The 11897-nt window shown below is 62.7% G+C and overlaps 2 protein-coding genes across 13 annotated transcripts; one reads left to right on the plus strand and one right to left on the minus strand.

The window, feature by feature from the left end:
• The first annotated feature begins 16 nt into the window (after positions 1-16).
• Positions 17-8419, plus strand: GPAT2 (glycerol-3-phosphate acyltransferase 2, mitochondrial). 9 transcript variants are annotated; one of them, XM_042893156.1, is made up of 23 exons: positions 31-73; positions 1277-1322; positions 1505-1562; positions 1823-1936; positions 2011-2084; positions 3237-3347; positions 3598-3726; positions 4534-4633; positions 4705-4841; positions 5009-5108; positions 5382-5588; positions 5674-5784; positions 6033-6115; positions 6198-6304; positions 6425-6546; positions 6651-6915; positions 6986-7134; positions 7216-7293; positions 7433-7552; positions 7645-7765; positions 7978-8031; positions 8125-8189; positions 8262-8419. In XM_042893156.1, the coding sequence occupies exons 4-23, from the start codon at positions 1823-1825 to the stop codon at positions 8376-8378; spliced, it is 2364 nt and encodes a 787-aa protein (XP_042749090.1). In that variant the 5' UTR covers positions 31-73; positions 1277-1322; positions 1505-1562; the 3' UTR covers positions 8379-8419. The 9 variants fall into 9 exon arrangements, with proteins under 9 accessions (XP_042749086.1, XP_042749092.1, XP_042749094.1 ...); XM_042893154.1 differs by having other exon boundaries at positions 33-73; positions 1277-1366; positions 1481-1562; XM_042893157.1 differs by having other exon boundaries at positions 33-73; positions 1277-1366.
• Positions 8418-10250, minus strand: FAHD2A (fumarylacetoacetate hydrolase domain containing 2A). 4 transcript variants are annotated; one of them, XM_042893166.1, is made up of 7 exons: positions 10045-10250; positions 9572-9788; positions 9436-9495; positions 9179-9341; positions 9005-9113; positions 8828-8915; positions 8418-8550 (listed from the first exon to the last, which is right to left on the minus strand). In XM_042893166.1, the coding sequence occupies exons 1-7, from the start codon at positions 10248-10250 to the stop codon at positions 8488-8490; spliced, it is 906 nt and encodes a 301-aa protein (XP_042749100.1). In that variant the 3' UTR covers positions 8418-8487. The 4 variants fall into 4 exon arrangements, with proteins under 4 accessions (XP_042749100.1, XP_042749098.1, XP_042749099.1 ...); XM_042893164.1 differs by having other exon boundaries at positions 8418-8658; positions 10045-10238; XM_042893165.1 differs by having other exon boundaries at positions 8418-8749; positions 10045-10238.
• Positions 10251-11897: the final 1647 nt, after the last annotated feature.

Raw genomic sequence — 11897 nt, forward strand, 5'->3', positions numbered from 1 at the left:
CGCCTCCCGCACCGCCCCGGGGGTCCGCATGGCCGGGGGCCGGAGCGGGGCGGCAGCGCCGGGCTGTGCTGAGGTGGGCCGGGGGCCGGGGTGGGGCTGCGTGGGGCCGCACGGGACGTGTGGGGCTCAGTGGGCTCCGTATGGGGGCTGTGTGATTGATTGGGGCCTGTGCGATTGGGGCCCGCGTGGTGCGGCCCCTGCCCAGGCCCTGCGGACCCTCGGGCGCCGTTGGGGCCGCTTCCTCCCACGTGGCCCTGCGGGGTCCGTGCGGCGTGGAAGGGATCCGTGCGGGGTGGGACCCCAACCAGAGCCCTTTGGGTGGGCTTCCAAACCCGCGGGATCCCCGTGGAGGGGAAGGAGCCCCGTGCGCTGGGGAAACCCCCGAGGCCCCGCGGGGCGCCCCGTGCCAGCAGCCCCTCCTCAGGCCCGACCCCATCCGCCTGCTTCCATCCCCTCTCCCCCAGCTGCACGGCACGGGGCCCCTCCGGCACGGCGCGGCTGCAGGCGAGGCCCCACGGCTCAAGGCCGGGCCGGCCGGTTCCCTGCGCCCCCGTGCACCCTGTCCGAACCCGGGCAGGTTCCCCTGCGGGTCCCCCCGGTGCCCCAGCACACGCTGACGTCGGCCCCGCTCCTCCTTTTCTCCCCCGTTTCTCCCGTTTTCCCCGTGCTGCAGTTGACAAACAGGTTGTTTTTCTACAAGCGAGCTGCCAGGAGTCTCACTGAGTGCTGATTCCTGGAATTAAATGACTTTAAAATCTCTGCTCTGAAGCGGGGGAAGAAGTGTTTGCAGCCCCGCTGGCTGCGCCGGCTCTGCCAGAGGGGTTTGTGTGGGGCATTGAGCAGCCCAGGCCGTCGCCCTGCTCTTCCTGGCACCTTGCACCTCAATGGCAGCAAGCAGCTGCACTGGTTTATTTTCCTGCCGTGTTTTTTGGGGGTCTCTCCGTGTTTGGGGATTTCCAGCAGTGGGATGCTGGGCGGTTGTTGCTGCCTGACCCTTCCCTTGGGGCTGCTGTTGTGGGGCTGGGTTTGGGCACGGAGGAAAGCAACGCCGCTCCGGGTGCCCCCAACCCTCCCAGGGATGGAGGGATCTCTGTGTCTCGGGGAGACCGTGGGGGTTTTGGGTGCAGATTGGCATCGACTTGCCTGGGGGAGGAGAGTGTGGGAGGGAAAAGTCAATTGCAGCTGTGCCGGAGCTGTCTTACAAAGAAGAAATTCTTTTCCCGAGGGCTTTTGGTGCATTGGCTGCTGTTTCTCCCCCCCTCCTCTCCCTCTGCAGGAGAACAACTCATCTCCCCACCGAGGAGCAGCTCCCTTCCCTTCAGGTGTCTGCAGTGGAGAGGGGCTCACTACCTCCTTCCTATGCCCTGTGGGTCCCACCCTGCTGCCCTCCCATCCCAGATTTGGGGGAGAGGCCTCCTGGCTGCTCTTGTGCTCTCTGTGCTGTGAGATGGGGATGAGGCGCACATCCCCGTGTTCCCAGCTCTCTCTGTTCCTGTCTCCTCAGCTGAGCTCTGCGGGCCGTGCCAGACACATCTGTGAGGGCCAGCTGCTACCAGCGCACGGTGAGCACCCCGGGGTGCTGGTCCTGCCCCGTCTGGGTCCCCACACTCCTGCAGTGATGGTGGCACAAACACGGTGGTGGTGAGCCCGGGGGGATGGCACCAGCAAACAGCACCTTTGTTTCTCCCCAGTGAGCCCAGCGGCGGGGCTTCCCTTCTCCCCGGTGGGAATGCATTTTGGACACCATTCACCCTCACGTCATTATTTCCAGGTGAAGGATGTCTTGTGCCGTCCCTCCCCTTACATTTCTGCCTTGTTTCAGATGAAGGCCTGGTTCTCTGAGTCGGGGCAAAGAGTGGAAGTTTTCATCCCCTCTCGGCGCTGGTTCCGGCCGCTCCTGAGGCGCTGCTGCCAGGCCTGCACCCCGAGGAGCTGGGTGAGCCCAGGGTCAGCCAAGGGCTGCTGTCTCCCGCAGCCAAAGCCAAGTCTGACGCCTTGCTCTGCTCCCAGGATGGCTTCTACCACGCTCGTCTCTCTTCCCTCGGCTTCCGCAGTGCCACCTGGGTGACGGAGGAGGATACCAGGTGAGGTCAGAGCCCTGTGCTGGGAGTGCTGGGCAGAGCAGTCGTTACAAATTTTGTTCTTTCTTTCTCCAAATTAAGTTACCCTGTGGCACTGGAGCGTGGGGATGCCTCTCTGTCACACTTGCTCGCTAATTAGTCCAGAAAGCAATCATGCTAATTATTTTCTGAACTGTAGGCACATCTCCAAGTGCAGAGCACTAATAACAGCAGAGAGGAAAGGGCTTGGTCTGTTCCTCTGCTGTCACCCTTATGGCCTCAAAGGGCAGCCAGGCACAGTGTCGAGGGTTTGTGAGTTCTGAAATCAACACTTGGACTCTTGAAGCTTTTGGGAAGAGCCTGAGAAGGAGCAGGGGGGGGTTTGTTCTCCCTTTGGACTCCGGCGCAAGGAAGATTTCATGCATGCTGGGCCAGCTTGCTCCCAGCCCCCATGTGTGTCCTCCTCCCCACGGCCCAGTGCTGGAGCTCAGCTGCTGTGATGCTGAGGAGCTGATGTGGCTGCTCTCGTGCAGTTATCTGGTTTTGGAGGTGCTGGACTCCCGTGGTTCCTCTCCTTTTTGGAGCAGTCCCTAGTGGTTTGGCAGTTTTGCGCTGTGTTTTTTTCCAAATCGGGTCACGACGCTCCCTTCTGCTTGAAATATCCCAGCTCCCAGCTTTCAAACTCTCTGAATAATTCATCTCTGCTCAGTGTGCCTCAGGAGCTGTGGGATGCTGAAGAGAGGCTGGAGATGGGAGGCTGAGAGCGAGAGCAGACCCAGGTATCAGTCCCTGCTTCGCTGCCTGAGCGCCTCGCGCCAGCTTCCTGTGCACTGCAAAGCTCAAAGCCTCAGTTTCAGCCCTCTCTGACCTGGTGGTGTTTGTGTAGCTTGGATGTGGGGCACATCTGGGGAAGTCCCAGCTTGGGATGGAGCATTGCTGCTGCTGGCAGGGGCTGTGTGCTGAGCGGGCTGTCACTGGCAGCAGCAGCTTTGGGGAGGCTGCCTGGTGCCTGGAGAGCTTCCCTTGCACCCCAAAGCCGCCAGCATGTTCCCAGCACGTTTCCCCAGCTGTAAGATGGGAACCAGAGCCTTAAACGCTCGCCAGGAGCCTGTGTGGGAGGTGAGGCAGTGCCGGCGCCCTGCGGCGCTCATGGTGCTCACCGCTCGTCTCACCCAGGTTCAGGGGCTGGCTGGTGCGACGGATCTGCTGCATCCTGGCTGTGGGCAGCTGGAAAGTGCTCACCGACACCCCCAGGGACCTCCTGGAGAGAGTCTGCAGCAATAAGAGGTGCGTGGCATCGGCTCTCTGCTCCCCTTCGCTGCCACCCCCAGGGGTCCTCGCACGGGGGCTGCTCCGTGCCGCATGGCGCTGGGTGACGCGGCCTCGTCAGGCACCTGTCACCTCCACCCTTGTCACTGCTAATTGTACAGCCCAGGCTTGGCAGCCGGTACATTGTAATTACTGTAATCCATAACTGGTTTTTTGTCTTTTGCTGAAAAACGCGTTAACCCCTTGCTCCCACCTCATCTCCATGCAGGGTGCAGGATGTCGCTGCCAGCCAGGCATGCAGCTGCAGAAGGGACAGCAAGTTCCAGCAGCAGTGCAAGGAGAAAGTCCTGGGGATCCTGGCTAGGATCCAGGCCCCTCTCTGCCTCCCTGTCCTCAGGTGGGTGCGGGCCCCGGGTTGGGGGTCCCAGCTCCATGGTGGGCCATTCCCAGCCCCGCTCTCCTCCTTCAGTTTGTGCAGAGCCCCACGCGTGGCAGTTTGCAACTCACAGCTCCGTGGGGATATTGTCCCCTCTGCAGAGCAGAGTGCAACACCAGAGTGGCAAAGAGGGGGAAAATGGCCACGCTGGGGGGGATGGAAAGCAAAGCAAAGCAAAGCAAAAGGAAATTTTTCTTTCTAAGCTCTTTTTTTTTTCTTTCTCTTTTTTTCCTTTTTACCTCCTATCATTGAGAAATTGGCAATTAAAGGTTGCATTGTAGCCTAATTGCTTGTCTGATTGAGCTGTAATAAAAGAACCCTCTGAGCAGTCTGAAGTATTTAAAGGGAAGAAATTACCCTGGGGATAAAAGCATTCGGATCCTTCCCGTAAGCGTAAGCGGCGCGGGAGGACGGGGAGATGGAGGGGTAATTGACTTCAGCTTTTGTTGCCGGGGCAGAGGAGGTGGTCTTGTCACATCCAGCCTTTAATGTTTTAACTTAATTTATAGTAAAGCTGTTTATTTGCTTCGTGGGAGCTGAGCAGTGAGACGAGGAGTCGATGCTGTGCAGTCAGCCATCTTGCACAGCCCTGTTTGGTGCTCAGATGGGGGGAACTGAGGCAGGCGATGGTGCAGTGATGGGGAAAGGATGTGCTCACAGCCCTGGCTGTGCTGTCCTGTTGCCTGGCTGAGGTTTTGGAGGGCTTTGGGTGCAGCCCGTGGCCCCGTATGGCTTTTCACCCCTGTGCTGTGCCTCTCCTCCCCGCAGGCTGTGCTGCTGGGCACTGCTTCGCTTTCTGAGCCGCCTCTTCCTCAGCGTGCAGCTGCACCGGGGGCAGCTGGAGATGGTGCTGAGGGCCGCCAGGACGGTGAGGAACCTGCCTGCCTGCTCCAGGCACACCGCAGTGCCGAGCTCTCACTGCATCCTCCATCCCCGCAGCCCGGCGTGCCGCTGGTTTTCCTCTCCACCCACAAGTCCCAGGTGGACGGGCTGCTCCTGTCCTTCCTCCTCTTCTCCCAGGGCCTGGGGGTGCCCAGGGTGACGGTGGGCAACTTGACCTGCAGCCCTCGCCTGCGGTAAGGCACGGGGAATCCTCATCCGGCTGCATGAGGCCGCTTCCCCACATGGGGTGGATGCAGCTGTGCACACCAAGCGGGGCTAGGGAGCGGGAAGGGCGCAGGGTTGGTAATGGGGACACAACCTTGTGCGGGGTGGGTGCTCATGGTGCTTTCTTCCCTTGCAGGGCCTTGCTTGGCTGTCTGGGAGCAGTTTTCCTGCCCACGAGGGTGGAGCAGGCTTTGAGTGGCCAGGATGGAGAGCTCCCAGCAGCTGTGCTGACCTCGGTACGTCTCACCCTGGCATTCCCCCATTGCTGGGATGGGAATCAGAGAACGGTTGGGTTGGGTTTAAGATGATCAAGTTCCAACCCCTGCAGTGGAGGAAGAACCTCCCTCCTGCCCCCCCAAGCTCTCAAGGCGCTCAGTGGGGGCATCTCGGGCTCACAGACAGAAGGGCAAAGCTGCCAGGCCACGCTAAACCCCCAGCAATGGGCGGTGGCAGCTCCCACAGGCCCCTATGGTGCCATTGTCAGCCCCAACTTTCCCCCTCTGCTCCAGTACGTCGAGGAGGTGCTGAGGAGCCAGCAGCCTCTGGTGATCTTCCTGGAGGAGCCCTGTGCCCTGTGGCACCTCTCCAGCCCGGCCCGTGCCTGGCTGGCCCCGCTGTGCCGCGCTGTGCAGGATGGTGCTGTGCCTGACATCCTCCTAGTCCCTGTGAGCATCGCCTACGACCAGACGCCCGACAGATTCTGCACGAATGGAGCGGTGAGGCTGCACACGGCGCCGCAGCTGGGAATAGGGGCATCTCTCCTGTCACCCCCCAGTAATGCTGCCTTCCCTCTCCCCCCAGCACAGCGCTCAGCCCCTCGGCCTTGGGGCCTGCCTCTGGGCTGTGTGCCAAGCCCTGTGCCGATGCTTCGGCTGCGCTCGTGTGGACTTGGCCCAGCCCTTCTCCTTGCAGGTACAGTGGTGGGGTCCAGTTGGGGCTCTTGTGGTAGAGCTGGCTCCCAGAGCCCAGCCCGGTCCCCGGGGGACATGGTACAGCAAGGCTTGGGGCTGTGCGAGCCTTGTGGAATTGCACAGAGGGGCTTGGGGTGTTGGGGGGATCTGCAGAGATTCCATGAGCCTGTGGGGCAGCTCTTGGAGGGACTGAAAGCAATGAGTCAGCTGTGGGCTGCAGGCATTCATGGGCTGTGTGCTCCTCTCCAGGAGTTTGTGGCACAAAGCCTCATCTGTCGGAGCACCATGGGGAATCCACTGGAGGAGCTGCTGCCCACCATCCTCGGTGTGCTGTAAGCCAGGGGGAGCAGTGCCTTGCCCTCACTGCCTGTTCCCAGCCCCGGTTTCCCACCTCTCTATTTCCTACGGCTCCAGACAGCCGGATTACAGCAGGGCGGATGGTCCGGAGCACGGAATGACCACCAGCTCAGAGGCGGAAGAGGAAATGATGGTGACAAAGCTGGGCCTGCACGCCCTGAGTGGTACGCAGCTCTGGGGAGGGCATGGGAATACAAAGGACTGCATGTCCCCACTTCCTCTCTGACTGACAGCAGCCGTGCTGCAATTACTGCTCATTTCCATGTGTGGCTGCTGCACGGCAGCACCTGCGCTGGAAACAGGGTGCAAACAGCAGTGCCTCTTGCTCCTCGCAGATGCCATTGCGTGCTCTGCCGTCACAGCTGTGGGGATCACAGCGGCGCTGCTGCTGCACAAGCACCACAAGGTGAGGCCAGAGCCCTTTGGGGTTCCAGCTTCATCTGCTGCTGGAGCAAGCTTCCCGGCCTGCCCCTTGTAGCTCCTGGCCAGCTCAGCCCCCTCTTCCTGCAGTGCGTGCGGCTCTCACAGCTCATGGCAGACTTTGCGTGGCTGCTGGAGGAGACGCTGCTACGGCAGCATGATGTGAGCTTCTCGGGGCAGCTCCGTGACCTGGTGCTGCACAGCTTGGCCCTGCTCAGAGCCCACCTCACCCTCTACCATCTTGCACCCCTGGGTGATGTCATGGTGGTCGTCAAGGACTCAGCAGAGACGCAGCAGGAGCTGAGCCGCCACAGTGCTCAACTTGTGCCAGTCTTTGCCAGTGAGGCGGTGGGAGGTGAGCAGTGGGGTGCTGGGGGTCCCTGCTTTGGGCAGCAGTGATGCTGCTCACCATGCTGTGCCCACAGCCTGTGCCATCCGTGCCCTGCTGCTGGAGCTGCTGCCCTTTGTGGGGGAGGCCCCCTGCCCCTCCAGCATCACCTTCAGTGAGGACGAGCTGCACCGCAAGATCCTGGCGCTGCTGCAGCTGCTGCCCCCCAACCTGCTGGGGCTGAAGGTAGATGCAGGTGGCACTAGGGCTGCCCATGGCACATGGAGGCGGCTGTGCGGCTCCTTGCTCACCCCTTTCTCCCTGCAGCCCTGCCAGCCCCTTGACTGCCAGAGCCAGGATGTCTTGGACAAGCTCACACTGTGCGGGCTGCTGGAGGCTGAAGAGGTGGGTGCCCTCCAGTCCTGGTTGGGAAGGGAACAAGGGACTGTGGCATGAATCCACTGCTCCCTGGATTGGGAGGTTTCCCTGAGTAGAGGTGAGGGGATGAGGACATGCAGTGCCAGCGCAAAGCTTCGCTCTGCAGGAGGGTGAGCGCTATCTCTGCGATGTGTCCTCATGGCAATGCGGCAGGACTCTGCATTGGACCGACCTGGACTTCAGTGACAGTGACAGCGATGACAGCCACCGCAAACGCTGCTTCAGGGTATGCAGGGGCTCCCTGCTCCGTGGCCCTAGGATGCCTTGGCACACTGAGGCTTAACAAACTCATTGAAAATCTGGCTCTTTCCTTTCCAGATCCGCGAGCCCAAAGACTCACCTGGCTTCCTCCTCTTCTTCTGTCACCTCCTCAGCCCTGTGCTGGCGACCTATGTGCGAGCAGTGGCTTTCCTGGAACAACACAGCTGGCCCCAGACAGGTAGGACTCCCCCTGAACCTCCCATATGACCCTGGGCCACCCATTCTGCCCCCACATCAGCCCCACTCAGCTCTGGGGGAGACTGAGGCACACTTGCACTCGTAACTCAGCTTCTCGCTGAAGCTGGAGGGGGCTGCGGTGCCGTGGGGTGGGGTGGAGGGGGGCACTGAGGTTTTCTCCCCACCCCAATGCTGATCCTGCTCTCCCTTCAGAAGCAATGTGTGCATGTGCACTGCAGCAGTTCCTGGCAGAGGAAGATGGTTTGGGTGAGTGGGGGCATGTTGGGGGTCCACCCACCCCAGCAGGGCTGTGGGTGGAACAGGGGTGGGGGGCACCTTTGAGGATGTCTGTTTTTCCAGAGTGCCCCACGCGCACCCCCAGGAGCCTGGTGCTGAGCACACTGCAGAGCTTCAAGAACATAGGGGTGAGTGTAGGTGGGGGGGCTCTGCCCCCACCCCCATCAGCAGTCTTGCCGGTGACACCCCCAACCCCCCAGGTGCTGAAGGAGACGCAGAGCCCTTTGGGGCCCCTTCTGCACCTCGTGCAGCCATTCAACTCCAGCGAGGGCCAGGGGAAGCTGCGAGCCTTCCTTGAGCAGTTCATGCAGCTGTAGCCACCAACCCTGCAGAGCAATAAAGCTGGGAGCAGCAGCTGTCTCCTGGTGCAGATTTATTGAGAGCCATCGCAGCAAGGCACGGCAGGTCTGAGGTGGAGGTCGGTCCTCACACCACCTTGTTGCAAATGGTGCCCAGTTCCTCAATCTCGCACTGCACCTCGTCACCTTGCTGCAAAGGCAGGAGATGCTGCAGCCCCGTGCATCTGGCAGCTCCTTCATCCCCACAGAGAGGATGGAGGGGGAGGGGGCTGCAGGGGGAGAGCAGTGGCAGGGTTTTCTACTTCCAGCAGGAGCCGGGAACCCAGAAAGGGGAAATCTGGGTTGCTGAGGAGGTTGGTGACAAGGGACAGGGAGGGGAACACACGAAGCTGAAGTGCTAACCTCAGAGGGTTCTTCTGCCACACTGACCCACCTGGCCTTATGTAGTGACCCCACCCGGTGCTCACCTTGAGAAACACGGGGGGCTTCCTGAAAACCCCCACGCCAGGAGGGGTTCCTGTCAGCAGGACATCCCCAGGGCGTAGCGTGACAAACCTGGGGGGCACAGGAGGTGTCAGCTGGTTGTCTCCCAAGCACCTGGAGAACCAGGATGCCGCCCCCCCCCCCCCCCCAGTGCTACATACTGGGACACCCAGGCGACGAGCTGGGGCAACCTGAAGACAAGCTGGCTGGTGCTGCTGTTCTGCATCAGCTGCCCGTTGACGCTGCAGCGGATGCGCAGGTTGTGGACGTCTGCAGAGGAGATGTGTCATCCTAAGGAGCTGGAAAAAAAGACCCCCTCTCTGCCCAGTCCCCACCTGTCACTGAGTCCTTGGTGACAATAGCCGGCCCTATGGGACAGAAGGTGTCAAAAGTCTTCCCCAGCAGCCACTGCCTCCCATTCCTTCGCATCTGCCAGTCCCGGGCACTGACATCGTTGGCCACAGTGAAGCCTACAATGTGCTCCATAGCCTCTGATTCCTGTGGGCGGGGGGAAGGCACAGGGACCCACTCAGCCAACAGGATGGGGGCACACAGCAGGGCTGGATCCCAGCACACCCGGAGAAAGTGTTACCTGGATGTGCCGCCCGGTCTTCCCGATGATGGCAGCCAACTCCACCTCCCAGTCCACCTCCTGGGGGAGAAGATGGCGTGCAGGGGGGCTGGGCCGGGCCGTACCCTGCAGGGGGAGAGGGCCCGCGGGCACTCACGCTGCTCTCGGCCGGGTGCACGATGTCATCGAATGGCCCGGCGATGGCGCTGGGGAACTTGCTGAAGATGAGCGGCTCCTTGGGCACCTTGACGTCCTGCTCCAGGCAGTGGTCGCGGTAGTTCAGCCCCACGCAGATCACCTTCTCGGGGTCGTCGATGGGCGCCAACAGCCGCAATCCCGCCCGGGGCAAACGGTGCTGGCCCGAGGCCAGCGCTCTGCGGGGCGGGACTGAGTGCGGGGGGCACCGGGCTTCCACCTGCGGGCCTCAGCGCCCGGCTCGGGGCACCGGAACACCGCAGCGAGGTGCCCGGCACCCGCCAGGGGACCCCAGCACACAGCGCGACACTCCGACACCCGCTCTGCCGCCCTGGAGGCATCTCGGGGATCCGCGAGTCCGCCTCGCGACCCCCACACCGACCTCCGGAGCGCCTCGCCCATCTCCGGACCCGTTTACCATCCCCGGACCCCCACCTGCGGGCAGCCGCCAGCCCGTGCTCGCCGCTCTCCAGGAAGGCCCGCATGGAGCGGGGCAGCGTGGGCTCGGCCTCGTTGAGATCCACCACGTCCCCGCCCTCGTCCTCCTGCAGCCCCAGCCGGGGCCCGGCCGCCCCGGGACGCTGGAAGCGGAGCAGGCGCATGACGTGGGGCAGCGCCGCGGGCAGCCGAGCCTGGGCCATGCGGGACGCGCGCTGATGACGCAATGACGGCGCGACCGCGCACGGAAAGGACCCCGTGCGGAGCTCCTGCCCCGTTCGGCGGACCGACCAATGGGAGAACGGGGGAGGCGGGGCCGAGCGCGGGCTCTCCGTCAATGGCGGCCGCGGCTGTGGGGCTCCGTGCGGGGAGAGTGGCGTTGCGCCGCTCCGCCGCTCCGCCGCTCCGAGTCTCCGCCGCCGCCCGTCCCGCGCCTCGGGGCCGCTGGGCGCTGTTTGTCGCTCTGTGTGTTAAACGATTAAACGTTGAGCGTTCGTTGCTCACCGCTTCTGCCTGCCGTCCGTTCTGCAGCTCCGATTTCCCAACCCGTCCCCTTGCCCGGCCCCGTTCGTCCCCCCGAATCGCCTCCCCTCCTCAGCGCCGCGTGGGAAATGCTCGGCGTGGGATTCCGGGAGAGCTGGGGCGGCTCAGCCTGCAGAAGAGGAGGCTCGGGGCGATCCCGGGCGCGGCCCCGCGTTGCCTCGTTCTGTGCCTGGGGAAGGAGATGGTCACGTACTGAGCATCGGGTGTGTTGGTGGGGGGGCCCAGGGCAGGACTGGTGGCCCTGGGAGGCTGTTGAGGGCCGCAGAAAGCACTGGGCACGTGTGGAGCACTGGGTGAGTGCTGGGCTCCCAGCTCAAGGCAGACTCTCCTGTGCCAGCGCTGCAGGGAAGCTGCTCTGGGGGCAGGTTGTATTGCGGGCATCTCCAGAGCTCCCTTCCAGCCCCTGTGCTTTGTGACAGGCGGATGTGTGAAGGGAGGCAGCCAGCAGTGGGAGTTTGGTGGCTTTCAGAGTCCAAGCACCGCAGCCCTGCGATGCCACCGGGAGTTGGAGTGCCGTCAGCCACGTCCCTGCCTTCGTCTCCATTCCCTGCAATGGGAGCTGAGTCGGGTGCACCCGCAGGGATGGGGCACCCACGGCCGCTGTGGGCAGCAGTGCCAGGGCCTCAGCTCCCCCTGGGATGAACTTCCCTGACCTCGAATCCCAATCCCCCCCTTCACGTTAAAACCATTCCCTTGGTCTCATCGCCACCCAGACACGAAAAAAGTTCTTTTCCATCATGTTTATCATCTCTACTGAGACAACGGAAGGCCACAGCGAGCAGCCACAGCAAGTGCTGGGGACGGGGCAGGCGCAGAGCCGTGCTGTGACAGCGTCACAGAGAGTTCTTGTGAGCTCAGGGAGAGGGGCTGACCTCAGCGGTCACGGAACCCCCCGCTGCCACTCTCGAGCTCCCTTGGCAGGTAAGGCAGCAGGCTGCTCTGCTCCTGGCACTGCGGCCCTCCGGCTGCTCCCAGTGCCCCACATCTCACCCAGCGCCCATTTGGGCATTTCCCCACAGAGAGAATCCCTTCACCGACGCTGACGGTGCTTCCGACACCCGACGCCGCTTTCTTTGGATCCTTTGTGCCACCACCGGCCTGCTGCAATGCAGCCCACCTTTGGCAACGCAGCAGTGCCAGTGACACTGCAACCCCTCTACGTCCCTGTTGTCACCCACGTGGTGCCTCAGGTCTGGCCTGGGGAGCCCCGTGTCCGGGGACAGGGAGCGCAGCTCCCACCCGGGGGGCCGCCTCCATCTGTGCGTCAGCTCCCACCTTGGGGGCTGCACCCAGGGACGGCTCCCCCC

Source organism: Lagopus leucura, unplaced genomic scaffold (assembly GCF_019238085.1).
Source record: "Lagopus leucura isolate 7727_CA_CO unplaced genomic scaffold, USGS_WTPT01 146-4_obj-0_obj, whole genome shotgun sequence".
NCBI lineage: Eukaryota > Metazoa > Chordata > Aves > Galliformes > Phasianidae > Lagopus > Lagopus leucura.